Genomic DNA, 14,941 nt, shown 5'->3' with positions numbered 1-14,941 from the left:
TGCCACTAGTTATTTTACAAAATTGTCGCACACTAACACCTGGTTATATGGTCTGCAAATGAGATTAGAATAAATTAGACATAGGTAAATGTTAATCAAACTATAATTGCAATCTTAAATGAAGAAACATTTAGTTTAGAAATAGTAAGCATATATATTCATGCAAAAATTTTGATACAGTCCTCTTTATCACTTTTATCAAAGTGAATTGAATCAAATATAAATAAAACATGACTTCAATGTAAATTTTAACTTAGCTTTGTTGCATACAGCAGGTGTTATTTGCTTGCTCATTCAGTGCGAAAAGTTAAATACCACGTCAAATAATAGGTTATTCTTTAATCAATCAGCACCTTTATGTTCTTTGTCGTGCTTTGTGGTGCTGTGAAATTCCAACACTGTGTTGCCCTCTAGTGGCCAGTGGAATGTAAAGCAATGTATTTTCCAAATAAGGTGAATAGACTCCATCAGCTATAATAGCAAATAAACTTTTTTTTTTTAATAATCAAGAAACACGGAACATGTTTAAATACTGTTTAAAAACCGTTACATAGATGAAACGTTCCATTAGTAACTGTTAATTATAGGTTGATCTTTAAAACATTTCAGTGTCTTTTTTCAACAACTCAACATTACTTTTTGACGAATTTTCCAACCATTTTTTAAAAAAGCAATGAATCATTAAGCTTTGTGTTTTCTTTATTAATATTTTTGCTGCCATCATCTTTGACAGCAGGAAGGATGTTTGCTTCTCGTAATACTAATCGATAGGATTTTTGTTCTGGTGCGCTAACTGACTTTGAGACTTTTTTTCTGGATGCAGTTCTTCTTAGTGTTTAAAATATATATACATCAACGGATTTGGCCACCAAACTTGGGTGCTTGAGTCCAAATAAAAGTCATTCCCAAGGACCTCGCTGCAAATTATACGCTCTGGAAGTGGATCAGAGTTTGAGCACGTAAATGTGAATTTTAAATAAGCATGATGATCATTTATGCGCTTTCTGCTACTCAATGGGTATAAGTGTATCTTGTATTTTAACGGTACGCCTCCCTAAACCTCTTCGATACCCTTAAATTCAGACCTTAAAACACCGTTGGTCGAATCAAAGGAACTAACTACACTACCCATGATGCATCAGCAGTCTTCTGCGTGTTACGTGCCGTAAGCTGCCGCCAGCTCCGTGCAGATTCTTAAACAATGTGGCTGGACCGACCCTGTCTACACAGAATAGGTTGGGAAATCCAAATGATTTATGCACTTTCGAAAACGCGCTGCGGCTTCACTGTGTAGCCTCACTTTATATTTGGCTTAAAGGAGACGCGACAAAGCGTACAAAATGGTTGCGCACTGGGCTCGAGCAAATAAGTAGGTTTGCTATAGCTTTAAGAACGTGAAAATAGTGTCTGCTTCTTTAAAACGATATCGCTTTATTAGTGAATAGATAATTACTAAAACTTTTTAGTTTCCGATTAATAAATATATGTATTTAGTTTCCGACGAACCACACGCAATGACACAAAATGTCCAACTGTGGATAAAGGCCGCTTGCAAACTGAACGTCTTTAAACCAGATGCGGTCCGTTCTTTCACACATCGCTAATAAACTCTTGATTTCAGACTTCATTTAAAATAGACAGTCGGGTTTTAACGGCAATGGAGCCGCCATGTGACCGAACAGGGGTGGCGGATAAAGATAAAGAGCCGGCGGGGGACAAGGCCGCAGAGCAGACACCGGCCACGAGTAAGACCGTTGCACGGCGAAGGGAGCTCAGAGAGCGCGGGGCGGGCCGGCCGAGGTCCGGCGTCTCCGCATCGTTCCCAGACCTGAACGGGGCAGCGTCGAGCCCTCAGAGTTCGGGTCGGGTTTTAAGGAACAGGTCAACGAGGGCGGTACCGGCTTGGCTTAAGGACAGCAAGAGCGACGACGAGGAGGACGAACCGAACCTGGACACCGTTACTACCAAGCGAAGGAAAGTTTCCAGCTCAAGGCGCAAGAAGCATTCCGAGTCGGTGGGTTGTGAGGCTGGAGGGGTCCTGGCAGGTGCCGGTCTTCAGAGCACAGAGTAAGTCCTGTTATTTGGAGCGTGCAAACTGATGATGAGTGTCACAAAGGTTATTCGACGAGTGTGACGTCGAACATATGGGTTTCTGTCGGGGGGCTGATGCTCCTTCACCGCAGCACACCCCCGCATACAGAGGATGGAGTGGACCTTAACCAACTTTAGTGGTAGCAGGTCATGCTTCACCCTGAATGTATGCTTTTCTTAGAGATGGGTTCACTGCAGGTTGACAGACTGCCTGGTCTCATGTTTTATATCTTCTCTGCAGCTCAGAGGACCCAAAGAACTTTTTTACAGATGCCCAAGGTAACCAGAGTATTGTAAAAAATGTATAATATCCAGCTGATGTAACCTGAATTTGACAATAATTGATTACTTTTTTCTGTTTCTTCCCTTCAGCTCTACCCTCCAGACGCATCCAGGCCCAAACCAAGCACCTGTCTGGCAGGGGTGTGCGTGGCTCTGTCAAAGTTGCATGTAAGACGGAGCCTGGAATAGAGAGTACTGCTGGTGAGCAAAATGTTTACAGTGAGCCTCTGCGGTCCCACCTTTGAGGCCCATGATCTATCTATAATAACCAATGCTTCATTGTCCTGACCCTCTTTAGAGTATTCCTTATTTTGCTGAATGCCTTTAGCGTCATTTCAAGTCATTGGATCAGTATGAAGTTAGAGTTTACCTTAAAATCAGTGGCTCTTTTCTTCTGCGACTCGCTTATCATCTATTTAAATATGGGAGATTGGTCTTATCTAATTTATGTGTCTGCCATTCAGCAGTAGGACGACTTAACAGTGGGGAAGAAGATGGAATGTAAGTATCACTTTAGGTAGCACAAAGTCCATTTATGGTTGACTGTTTTAATTTGTGAATATTTTGATTAGGAGATAAAGAAACGGTTCCCCCAGAGTAGCTGATTATAATTTTGAGTTTGCTGACCTTATATACTGTATGTATACCTTGTACAATATAGAAGCTGCGAGAGACTGCTCACCACACTTTTGTGATGTTCATGATTCTCCAGCTCTGGACAAGTTATGAAAACCTGTATTGTAATAGTGTCCTATTCTCTCAGGAAAAACAAAGAGGAAGTGAGTGAGAGCGTTACCGAGCCAGTCTTGGACGATGAAAACCCTTCATTTCAGGATGACCTGAACAAATGTAAACACCAGGCAGCTATTCAAAGGTACTCCTACCTGTAGTCTCTTCAATTGATGGCATAGCACAACTGGAAATTTCAAATTGATGAGTGCTGAGTGCTGCCCTTTCAGTGGTGCAGAGGAGGAGGAAAGTATCACCAGTGATGAAGATGTTCCTTTTAGAGATGACATAAATGACCAGAGCTATGACCCGAAAGCTCAAAGGTATGTGTGTGTCTGAAATGATTGGACCAGATTGCCCTCTTTTTTCATTGCTGTCTTTTCCAATTTTTCACTGTCTCTATTTTCTAGAGAGGTGCCCAAACCAAAGCGCAGAGCTCCTCCAAGACAGAAGGACAAGAAAGAGAAAGAAAAAATGCCTAAAAAAGAGACGGAGGTGGCTGAGATTAAAGTGGAAGGTTTGGAAATCCTGAAGAGTGTGGAAGAGGAAGTTAAGCTAGAGGAAGAAATTGTGGAGGACCCAGATGGACCAAGGAAGTAAGCATAGCGACAGATAAGGGACATATCGGAATGAGGTCCACCTTTGCTACCGTCATATTTTCTGTTAACATTTCCACTATTGTTTCTGCTGTTTAGGAGAGGCCGACGGAAAAAAGATGACAAAACTCCACGGCTGCCAAAGAGAAGGTAAAGTAGATGTTTGGATTTGGTGGTTATCAGTCGTGTGACGTAAAGATCTGGAAACAAGTCAAGATTAGATTGATTAGATAAAATCTGTCAGTTGGAATAAAAAGTTATGGAAGTGACCTCCAGGTGACTGACTCCTGTGTCCTATATGACTGCATAAAGCATCTTACTGCTGCATTTTACTTTTTTTAAATATAGTGGTAAAATTATCCGTGTTAACAAATTGGTTGTGCCTCAGAGCTTGTAGGTCACTAGAAATCTACAGTATGAATTGTTAATCTAACCATTTCAATACATACATTAAACTCTACATCATGTTTGTGATGCCACCCAAACAGGAAGAAGCCCCCAGTTCAGTATGTGAGATGTGAAATTGAAGGGTGTGGGACGGTACTGGCTCACCCACGTTACCTACAGGTACATCTTAAGACACAGGAATAGTTTGCATCACTTTCCTTTCTTTAAAATCTTGCCATAAAACAGTTTTTGAAAAGGTGATATCAGTTATCAGGGATTTTTTAAAAAAAAGAAAAAAAAAGAAGGTATACCTGGAATAAGCTAACTTAAACACTTTTTTAAGCAAATCTGGATGAAATACTGCTGTTTACAAGTGTTTGGATTTTCCCAGGGTCTCTTAATCAATATTCTGACTGTATCTTCCTCTTGTTCACATAGACATTCCCTCTTCCACTCTTTTTTTAAGCTGATGCTGGTATAATGTCATGCTTTGTCTTTGCTGTGCATTTCAGCACCATATTAAGTATCAGCACTTGCTCAAGAAGAAGTATGTGTGTCCTCATCCATCATGTGGGAGACTATTCCGTTTGCAGAAGCAACTGCTGCGTCATGCAAAACACCACACAGGTAGTGAATGTCATGGGTATCCATCAGTGTTCAAACAGGTTTGTAATAAAGAACTACAATTGTAATGAGTACAACATGCTGTTTATGATTTTTAGACCAAAGGGACTACATCTGTGAGTTCTGTGCTCGTGCCTTCAAGAGCTCCCACAACCTGGCTGTGCACCGCATGATTCACACGGGAGAGAAGCCGCTGCAGTCAGTGTTTTTTTGTTTTTTTAATCTCCAACATCAGTCACCTTTACGTTTTTTTAGATTACATTCATGCATCATCTTTCTTTCTTTTTTAATCAGGTGTGAAATCTGTGGTTTCACCTGTCGCCAGAAGGCCTCACTCAACTGGCATATGAAGAAGCATGACGCTGATGCCACTTATCAGTTCTCATGTTCCATTTGTGGCAAAAAGTTTGAAAAGAAGGACTGTGTGGTAGCACATAAAGCCAAAAGTCACCCTGAGGTGCTCATTGCAGAGGCTCTGGCAGCTAATGCTGGTGCTCTCATTACAACTCCTGCCTCAATGTTGGAGCTGCCAGCAAACCCCATGACAGCAGAGGTCACCAATTTGGACGTGAACCCAATAGGGCAGGGCAGTCAGGAGGACCAGCTCAACCAAGAAGTCGGGCAGCAAGTTGCTCAGGTGTCTCAGATTGCTCATGTGACCCAACCAGTGAGTCACCAGGTGGTTTTGTTGGGACAAGACCAGAACCTTCACACCATGCAGGTGCCAGTGACTATCGCATTGTCCCCCATTGACCCTCCTTCCCCAGCTGACAACCAGCAACAGGGTCACCTACAACTGCAGATGCCCGTCCAGTTTGTGCACTCCAATCAGCCGTCACAGCAGCCCCAAATACCACAGTTAACCCTGCATTCCAGCGCAGTGGTGACCCAGCATCAGCCTCAGCTCCAGCCCATTCAGTCATACTCCCCCCAACAGCAGAGTCAGGGGCAGGCGCAAATCCTGCAAATGACCTTCCAGCCTGTCAGCCAGTCTCAGAACCACATCCAGCAGATGGCTATTTTAGCCACGTCTCAGCCACTTCAGACCCTGCAGACTGGTGCCCTGAACACCCCTCTCCTCTCCCCAGCCCAGTCCCAGAATACAGTGTCTACCAATGGGGACAGCTTTATACTGGACAATCCAGTCAGCTCGCTTCAGCAGGCAGAAGGTGCCGGGGGGGACGGGGTCGTTTGGGAGGAAGCCGGACAATGTCACATGATGTCAGACAGTGCAGAGAGACGTGTGCAGCAGGGCCTAATGTAAAGCAAGTGTTATGTATAATAGCTAATAAAGGATGGAGGCAGATGCCGCCATCGGTTACATGCTGCCCTGTATTGCAATATTTGAATTTAATGTAGGAAAACCCGCATATTATATACTGTTTGTTCACTCCTAGTTATGTTAGCCTTTTATCAGGGAATTATCTGTATGTGTAAGTTGTTACCTATGTACATATGTCCTGTTAACCTAACTATCCTTTTACATGAGTGAGTGTGTGTTGAAGAGGTCATGTTAAAAATCTGTGGGTTTTCTTATAATATAGCTTTCCCCTGGTAATACACAATACATGGAATGCCTATTAATCATCTTTGTTATTAACTGCCAGAAAAAGATCTATAAAACAGTTCCTTATATGCCAGGGTGAGACTTTAAATAGGCAGCTGTTTTTCTTCTTTCGATTCTGTCCAGCTCCATCCTAAAGCCTTCATTTTTATGTGAGATCCAAATTTAAACCACGAGTAGAAAGGTGGGAAAAAATATATAATTCACAAGCTTGGAATAAGGCATAGTGAAACTTTAAGGGGTTTTAGTAGTCAGTTCAAATGGCATCTGTACCAGTATCACCTGTTAGTAGTAATAACATGTATGTACATAGTTAGCACACACCAATGTCCTCAAATGTAACTGAAACATGAGACAATAAAATAGCCACATAACACACTTCATTAATTAGTGAGAATTGGTCAAGTTCCCTTTTAGTTGTAATACATTTTTGTACCCAACCTTGAAACATTACAAAATCTGCATCTCTTTGGTGATACAAAACAATACACTAGAAATATGTTTTTGTACATTGTGAATAGAAGTCGGCTACACTGTAGCAAAACATAATTTTATTGTACTTGAATTGCAACAAAATGATGTTTCGCTTCCACTGAGACGTTGCTGATTTTTTAGCTGTGAATCGGGCACAGACGTGGACAATCGCACACAAACATTACCATCGGTTCTGTCTTGTTCCCTGAAATCTTTCTCAGGGCATGTTCACCTGTTCCTTGTTCCTTTGAAGGATGTACTGCTTCATGGCCCTTTTTGGAGGAATTAATGAGTTACTAAGTCCAACTCTCCTCTTCTTTAATGGCCCACCTGAGTCTTCCTCTCTTGTGTTCTGTTGGAGGTTCTGGGATCCTTTATCTGTAACAATTTCATCTGTGTCTTCACACAATGGTGCATGGGTGTGAGTGGCTGGAACTTGTGTCTGGAGGTCACTGTCATGAGCAAATTTGCATTTGATCCCAAATCTGCACTTTCCATCTTTCCTGTACAACACACATATTCTTTTACCTCCGATCTGTGAAGGTCTGGGCTGCATTGTGAGGGGGACATGTTTCTGTAAGGCACTGAGGTTCTGGTCTGCCTGAGCCTTGAAAGGGTTGCTAAACACACTGCTGTCGGAATGGGTGTTGAGAAGTGGCGGTGGTAGCTTACTGGGTATGTTTGAGTCTATATGAAGAACAGGTAGATCAGGTGGACCAGCTGCCTTAGGAACTGATGCTTTTGGGGAACGTTGTGAGGATGAAAGTTCTTCTGTGTCCGATTCGCTGTCGGATTCACTCGAACCTGAACCGGGCTCCAACAGAAAGTTGCGGCTCCTTGTGGTTGATGAGGACGCACCAGACTGTTCAGAGGGGCTGAAAGACACACAGGACCGACAGGTGAGGACGAACAACACCGCGTTAAAGCATTTATCTCCAGGACATGTTTTGATTGAGCACTTACTCATTTGTAACATCATCAACAGCAACATGTCCATCATCCTCGGACTCTGAAGACAGTCCGTAGCCAACCAGAGAGGTCATCTTGTCAACGATTTAGCTCGAGGTAGCTAATTTGTTGGGAATATAACCTCACACTAAAAGGCAGCACTGCCGTTTTGGATATTTAGAGCCTTTTTTGGTAAATTGTGATGTTGATTAAAATGGACGTACTTATTATATAAAGACGGAAAGCTTGTAGCCCCAGAATGTAAATAAACAATTTAAAGGCGAGGCAACAGGAAGCGACTTTTTCAGCTGTAATTTGGCCGCTCTTTGTATAGCTTGTGCTCGCACTGACGCCTACTGTCATGACGTGCTATTACACCCTAAATCTGCAGCTTGATGCCGAATGTGTACTGTCTGCTGTTTTCAAATTCAAATTCATACAATTTCCATCCACACATGTTCATTTCGTCTTTGTGTGTTGTCAAATTATGTCGCCTTTAAATTACAAGCTAAAACATATAAAGATACAAACTACAATCCTCTAAGTGCTTCAATCCAAAACCTGTTCTAACAAGAATGAAAGTTGCTCTGGACTGAAGCACTTAGCTACACTTAGCTATGGATACTACCACTATTACTACCACCACCACCAACAACAACAACAACAATAATAGTACTTTTGGACTGATTGATGTGATTCTAACTTTAGCGGCCCACGTTTCCAGTGGTCGCAGTGCTGCCGCGATGGGAAATCTCCGAAAGCGCACGCAACCGTGCACAGGGGGCGGCCCATTGCGCCTCTGCGGTGTACGCATGTGTCTCCACGGCAGTTACAACTGCAGATGATCCAATGGCATGCAGACGGACCAGACGCACGGCCGGCCCTGATCTGAGTAGGACCACCGTGGCCCGGGCCATCGCCATTGCCGAGCAGCTGCGCTATGAGTGTTCCGTCCTACTGGACCTTTATGTGAGTAGAGGAATATTTGTGAAGTTCTCTGGTTTCACCCAGCCTGTTGATTGAGCCCAGAGCTGGAGAGGAAAGCGTGCGCGCGTTTAGAGAAGATAAGGTAAAGAAATAGACCACCCTATATTTTAGTTTACTGCATCTCGTTCTCTCCTCTCTCGCCCCTGTGTTTTCGTTTAGGTTTGTTTGAAAGTTTGCATAGGAACAGCAGCTACAAATATCAAAGGGTTCTGTTCCAAAGAATCAAAAGAGGGTGGGCGTGTCTGTGTACAGTACAGAATGAATAGGATCATCTGTACGTGAGGGCGAGCAGGAAGATGCAGAGTTCCAGCGGGTGAGCTGAGCTGGAATTACAGACGTGGGTGTTTTTCTGGCACCGGCCCGTCCTGCTCAGGTCCATCATGTCTTGGCCTTTAGTTTCGCACAGACGTGGCTTGACACGAGCCAGGAGGTGACATGTACTCCTTTGATTAGTCTTTATTTGACGCAGAATGTTGCCCCGGGCCCGGCGTTGATGAGATGTGTTTTAACTTGTCATATTGCGGCCCAGATCAGTTCCTCCTCTCTTACTGAGAGCAGTTGTTACAGAGATGGAATTCAAGTTGAATATTTTCCATCAGGAATGTTGTGTAGTTTCCTGAAGCTCTTTTATTCGTCCTTGGTAATGTGTGATTACGTGATTCTTGTCTGTGCTGCATCCTGTGGCGAGTCTCGGCACCAGCTCGTCACGCTGCCACTAACTTTCACACACGGCTCAACTTTAATGGTTTGGAAAAATGTCGAAAATGTTTGGGATTCTCTCAGGACTAGCTCTAGTTTCACCTCCAGCCTAATAAACGAGTGGTACATCTTTAAAAGATGGTGATCAGATGCTCTGAAGTATGAAACTGATATGGCATTGGTTTAGTTTCAGTAATAAATTGGCAGAGCTGGAACACAGTTGTTAGAGCTGCAGCTATGTGCCGTTAGCATCGCTCTGCGGATGGTGGAAAAGTTGTGGCAGGTTTTCCTACTTAGTGGCAGATGATGTCATCCTCTGTGCCAGCAGCAAATAACTCCAGCAGCTCTGCAAGATATATATTATTTTTCTGTGGAATATCAAGGCTCAGCTTCCACTCCTTACCATTGGAGGTGGTTCTGGGGTGTGAACTCAGCACACATGGTTACACCATATATGGTTCACAGGAGACATCTAACCTGGGTTTCACTTCTGGTTCTCCCTTTTTTTTTTGCTTCAACTGTTTCATCCTCAAGAGAAAGAGAGAAAGCTTTACGTCTGATGTTCCAGTGGCCGATGGCAGCCTGGTGTCCGTCCCTCCTCCTTCCTCCCAGCTGGACAGCAGAGATAAGCTGTGGCGTCTTCACTCTGCTCTGCTCCAGTGCTACGTCTTACTGGAAAGAGCCATCGCCAAAGAGGAAGAGGAGCTGGGTGGCAGCAAGCTCGACTATGAGACCCAGAGGAAGATGGTGAAGGAGAGACTCTCCCTTCTCATCATCAACACTCGAGAGCTTCTCAAAGCTGTTGACGGTACAGTCCAGACTCCCACTGTGGCTGAGTTGGAGGTAAGCATTCACATCCATTGAATGTGAGGGAGTCGGTTGACCTTCAGCTTTAAAATCTTTTTTTCTGATCTTATCGACAGTTAGTTGTTCCGACTGCAGTGTTTGAGCTTAAGCTTTGGCTTTATCGCGTCTTCCAAGAGGTGGACTATTGGATCAAGATGACCATCACCACCTTGAAAGCTCTTCCTCCAGATCTCTTTAAGGATAATGTGAGGAGCAGGAGAAGCTCTAGAAATGCTCGTCGATGAGACCTCCAGGAGTGTTGGCGGGTGAAAAAGTGGCAGGGTGAGGGATCCAGCAAAAAAATATAGCTGGGTGTAGCCAGAGATCAAAATGTGGACAGAAAAAAAAAGCGTTACGATAGATGTCTGTCCTGAGACAAATTTGATCAATTTTCTTAACAAATTTGTGTTTAATATTGAAAAAAACAATGGCACAGTATATTTATCCTTCTCCATTTAAGATTATTTTCACTAATGTATTTTAATGTTAGAGTGAAACAGTTATGAGCTATTAGTAGAGTGAAAACTATTTTTTTGCTTGGGTTTCGCTCAAAGTAGATGTTTTATTTTATCTTTGCTGCACTTTGATACAGCAGAAATTATTTCAGATATACTTACAAGATTGGCAACAACTGATGTTTTAATTCATGTCGCTACAAGTTTTAAGTTGACGGTAATCATTGTTTAATAATGTGTCTGTAACTCGTTCTTTATTTATTTGGCGATTAGCGACGTGAAACGTGTAGAGCAGCAAAATGCTTGCAGCAACGCCCCCGTGTGTTCATATCGCCATATTACACACGTATATTCATTGCTTGAGTCACATTGCAGTACTAAATAACCCGTGATTTCTTTTCTAAATATTGTAAATGTTTTTCTTTTTTAAAGCACTTTTTAAGTGGTGAAAGTTTCAAATGTCTTGAGGTTTAGAAAGCAACAGTTTTTACGTAAAACCTCTAAGAGAGAACAATACAAATAACCCATTCCAAGTTCTTAATACAGTTCTTCTACCCAGTGAGATACAAATCATTTAAATGCCTTTATATATATATGTGTGTGTGTCTGTGTCTGTGTCTGTGTGTGTGTGTGTGTGTGTGTGTGTGTGTGTGTATATATGTATGTGTGTGTGTATAAATATAATATGTTCAGAATTTTGAGGTATTCTATGAATAATAGAGAAAAGATAAAACAATATCTTTATTGATGTGTTACATGAAAGTGCAACAATTTCAGCCCACTTAAATTAAGATGCAGCCTGACCTTTAATCATATGTTAGTCAAAGGTTAGAAGAACAAGATATTGCATTAAAGATCCACAGCCAAAAGAGGAACAAATCATAAAATTACGTAATGCAAAAATGCCTCTGATTTTGGATTAAAAAATAACGTATTTGCTGGGTTTTGTCTTTAGTCTTTGTCTCTTAGTTATTTGCTGTAATAGTTGATGCACTGAAAGTACAAGTTATATATTATACGCTATATTACATCCCACCCTGTGGGCTTATACTCTGTAGTTATACGGTCTAACCCCACAGTGTAACTATTGATATTGCAAACTGCCAGATTTACTGGCGAGTGTTGCTGGAGGACAACTGAAATTATCTTTAGATGTACAAGAATTCAGTTCAAGGATAAAATGTAAAACATGTCAAAAAGATCTGATACAGGAATGGTCAGACAAATATGAATATTGGTTTGAATGTTTAGGAAAAAAGGAGAAACAATGGAAGGTAATTTTAAAAAATGTAACATTTTTGTTTTGCAAAAAGTGAAGTTAATAAGACCTGCTTCATATATTAAAGGAGCACTGGAGAAAATTGCCGTTTTAAAGGAATGAGGCTGTTTGATGCTCTTATTTATCTGCATGCAGCCTCAGAATCTACTGCTCTAGCAGTGTGATCGCTGTTGCATTGTCATGATATTGTCGCCTGCTGGTACCTTTGTAGGCCCTTCTCTCAACGTCACATATTGATTTCTGCCCTCTTCCTGTCACATATTTGGTTTGCTTATGAATGATATAGTGATTTCCTCCAAAGCTTTTTGCACCACTTTTCCTTCATTTTCTATTTTCAAATTGATTACAGCTCCAGGTGCCTGTTGTCTTGAACTATAGTTACAGGGGTGTGCTGGCTCTGGGAAAATGGCTTAAAGCACAGAGGATTATGTATCCACTGCATCTGTCTATCAGTAGCCAGCAGGCCAGAACTGCTCACTGGATGTGCGAGAACAGTGCTGAATATTTAATTGAATCCCAAAGATCAATGGTTGTTTGGAACTCATCTAGAAAATCTGAAAATGTTCCTTTAATCATGCAATGAAAACATTTGTTGTTTACTTGAAAAGGACCCTGGCTGGAGGCCTTTGTCTGGTACTTTATTTTAAATGTATATATGAAAGAGAAAGTCTGTTGAGCGTGTGAAATGAGGCTCCTCTCTACAGTTAAGAGTTCACAGTGGAGTCCACAGGGTCACCGTCACCTTGGTGCAATTACGTTTGCTGCCAGAAGAGGGCGTAAAGCGTCTTTTGTGCATCGAGACAGGAAATATTGAAAAAAAACAAAACAATGTATAATAGGAACTTCTTTGTCTGAATTTTGATGCCAGGACGTTAATCCCTAAAATTGTATTGAAGTGTAATTCTGAACACCTACTAATGTTGCAAATATTTATTCAGCATCAATGTGACTGTAATCATCTTTGACTCGTCAGTGCTGTGTATTTACTTTTGCAAATGTATAGACAGGATAATCTCGAGATCAATAAGTAAACGCAAATAAAAATGATTATCACCACTTTCAACTCATTCCTTTAAATTCCCTAATAGCCTTAAAGGCCTAGTCACAGATATGCACAAGCTACTTTTCCTGTTTTCCAGCTTAACCAGCAAATTGAGTGTAGATTTTCCATAAAATTTGTTCTAATTTCCCACTCACACATGAGACTTTCCAAGGAAAATGTTTGGAATGGTTGCGGGTGGGAGTTGCTTTTAAGATGTAAGGCATTTTGTGTTCACAAGCTGGTGAGCTCCGCAGGTGTAACACTGCAGGAACACACATCATTAGCATGTGCTTGTAGTCAATGTCATAGTTCCACCTCAGATGAACCATGAGCGTTAAATACAGAAAACAAAGGCCCCATAACTGAGCTGAGTGGCACACCACATCAGATAGTACAAACAGATGAGTTATCTCAATTGCTTCAGAAAAACACCAGCATTTTTTAACCACGATTCTATAACTAATATTTGTCATTAATAAGAGATGAATTTGTTTACGTCGACGTAAAGTCAGGGTGTTTTCTGTTTTCTGGTGTCCTCTGAAGACTCAAAAACTGACTCAAACGCAACTTTTCTCCAAGGCACTGATGAACACAACTACCTGTTTGTTCTGCAACACACTCTCTGGTTGCCGATTAGCCGTAGTTGCCTTTAATCTAAGGTGCACCCTGTGAACAAGATATTTTAAAGACATGGAAGTCAGTAAAGAATGATAACTATTCCCCTCATTATGTAACAGATCTCTTCTTCATCAGTGCATTGACTAAACATCTCAAATAAATCATGAACTTTATAAAAATCAAGGGGGCTGACTTCAATTCTCATGTATCCCTCACTTTTGAAATAAAACATAACTCTACATTTTCCTATCAGAACCATGGACTGGAAATATTTAAGCAATGCAACATCTCGTTAAATATTAAATAACAATTGTCTTCGGTTTTGTAAAGGTTTCACAATGGCTTTAAATAAACTGACCTTGGCTCAAATTTGACACATTTTCCTTGGGACTGCAAAACAAAATAACACATTTAATTGTGTGTGTACATATTGAGTACCAAAATAAATTTTACTAGCAAAGTATAGAGAGTTTGATGGGTCCTCACTAAGTCAGAGGCCAATTTGAGGGTTAAGCTTGGGTCACAAGCTTGGGCTTAGGTTGATATCAGAGTTATAAGGTTAACTGGGATGGTTAAGGTTGGGTTAAGGGCCAGGGTAATACAGGAAGTCAAGGAAGGTCCTCACAACAATGGTAGAACAATGTGTGGGTGTCGAGAGAGAGAGAGAGAGTACCTGTGTCTTGTTTAAGAGAGGTGAGTGTTTGTTTAAAAGGGTGTGTGAGTGTGTGTTTGTGTGTTCATTTACAGTTTTTAATTTATTTTTGTGTATGTGTGCATGTTAGTATGTGACTGTTAATGAAGAAGCAGAAATCAAGATGCCAGTAAAGAGTGAGAGGGGGAGGTGTGTGTGTGTGTGTGTGTGTGTGTGTGTGTGTGTGTGTGTGAGAGAGAGAGAGAGAGAGTGTGGAAGAAGAGATGAATGAAGGAAAATTACAGTATTGTAGAGAGAGTATAAGAAAATATGTGAGAAAAAATGTGTTACATGGAGAAAAAAATATTGAGAGAGAAAATGGGTGTGTGTTTGTGTGTCGATGTTTGTGTGTCTTGCTGTGCTTGTGCGCATGTGTCAGTGTGTGGTTGCGCATTAGTGTGCATGTGGGTGTGTGTGTCTGAAAGAGACTGAGAGATGAAAAAAGAGAAGGAGAGAGGGCAGGAAAGAAGTGTGTTTGTGTGTGTGTGTGTGTGTGTGTGAGAGAGAGAGAGAGAGAGAGAGAAAGACCAAGAGAGTGAGAGAAAGACAGGAGTAATGAGACAGACAGACAGCGAGAGGGAGGGGAGCAGGAGACAGAGTGTGTGTGTGTGTGTCTGTGTGTGTGCGTG

At 41.7% G+C, this 14,941-nt stretch overlaps 4 protein-coding genes across 5 annotated transcripts in view; 3 read left to right on the top strand and 1 right to left on the bottom strand.

The window, feature by feature from the left end:
• si:dkey-117m1.4 (uncharacterized) overlaps positions 1-14,941 on the top strand; it is a 56,438-nt gene that overhangs the window by 24,814 nt on the left and 16,683 nt on the right. The gene's annotated exons all lie outside the window — the stretch shown is intronic.
• zfp91 (ZFP91 zinc finger protein, atypical E3 ubiquitin ligase) lies at positions 1,148-6,656 on the top strand. 2 transcript variants are annotated; one of them, XM_057035363.1, is made up of 12 exons: positions 1,148-2,067; positions 2,333-2,370; positions 2,464-2,574; positions 2,841-2,874; positions 3,137-3,247; positions 3,333-3,425; positions 3,513-3,698; positions 3,798-3,848; positions 4,187-4,265; positions 4,598-4,712; positions 4,808-4,907; positions 5,004-6,656. In XM_057035363.1, the coding sequence occupies exons 1-12, from the start codon at positions 1,658-1,660 to the stop codon at positions 5,971-5,973; spliced, it is 2,298 nt and encodes a 765-aa protein (XP_056891343.1). In that variant the 5' UTR covers positions 1,148-1,657; the 3' UTR covers positions 5,974-6,656. The 2 variants fall into 2 exon arrangements, with proteins under 2 accessions (XP_056891343.1, XP_056891342.1); XM_057035362.1 differs by having other exon boundaries at positions 2,838-2,874.
• Positions 6,657-8,311, bottom strand: si:ch211-113e8.11 (uncharacterized). The gene is made up of 2 exons (XM_057035376.1): positions 7,711-8,311; positions 6,657-7,622 (listed from the first exon to the last, which is right to left on the bottom strand). Exons 1-2 carry the CDS (start codon positions 7,788-7,790, stop codon positions 6,965-6,967), a joined length of 738 nt encoding a protein of 245 aa, XP_056891356.1. The 5' UTR covers positions 7,791-8,311; the 3' UTR covers positions 6,657-6,964.
• Positions 7,516-13,017, top strand: cntf (ciliary neurotrophic factor). The gene is made up of 4 exons (XM_057035377.1): positions 7,516-7,646; positions 8,420-8,664; positions 9,916-10,224; positions 10,305-13,017. The coding sequence occupies exons 2-4, from the start codon at positions 8,545-8,547 to the stop codon at positions 10,470-10,472; spliced, it is 597 nt and encodes a 198-aa protein (XP_056891357.1). The 5' UTR covers positions 7,516-7,646; positions 8,420-8,544; the 3' UTR covers positions 10,473-13,017.

This window comes from Takifugu flavidus, chromosome 6 (genome assembly GCF_003711565.1).
Source record: "Takifugu flavidus isolate HTHZ2018 chromosome 6, ASM371156v2, whole genome shotgun sequence".
Classification (NCBI taxonomy): Eukaryota; Metazoa; Chordata; class Actinopteri; order Tetraodontiformes; family Tetraodontidae; genus Takifugu; species Takifugu flavidus.
Note: the sequence above shows the minus strand (reverse complement) of the source record. Positions and strands in the feature narration are given on the sequence as shown.

Bases quoted from the DNA above. Each gene is read 5' to 3' on its own strand.
- si:ch211-113e8.11 (XM_057035376.1), bottom strand. From the start codon at position 7,790: ATGACCTCTCTGGTTGGCTACGGACTGTCTTCAGAGTCCGAGGATGAT. The intron at 7,623-7,710 runs GTAAGTGCTCAA...TGTGTCTTTCAG, and splicing joins GTTGATGATGTTACAAATGA to CCCCTCTGAACAGTCTGGTG.
- zfp91 (XM_057035362.1), top strand. From the start codon at position 1,658: ATGGAGCCGCCATGTGACCGAACAGGGGTGGCGGATAAAGATAAAGAG. The intron at 2,575-2,837 runs GTGAGCAAAATG...TCTGCCATTCAG, and splicing joins TGGAATAGAGAGTACTGCTG to CAGTAGGACGACTTAACAGT. The intron at 2,875-3,136 runs GTAAGTATCACT...CTATTCTCTCAG, and splicing joins AGTGGGGAAGAAGATGGAAT to GAAAAACAAAGAGGAAGTGA.
- cntf (XM_057035377.1), top strand. From the start codon at position 8,545: ATGGCATGCAGACGGACCAGACGCACGGCCGGCCCTGATCTGAGTAGG. The intron at 8,665-9,915 runs GTGAGTAGAGGA...TTCATCCTCAAG, and splicing joins CCGTCCTACTGGACCTTTAT to AGAAAGAGAGAAAGCTTTAC. The intron at 10,225-10,304 runs GTAAGCATTCAC...TCTTATCGACAG, and splicing joins CCACTGTGGCTGAGTTGGAG to TTAGTTGTTCCGACTGCAGT.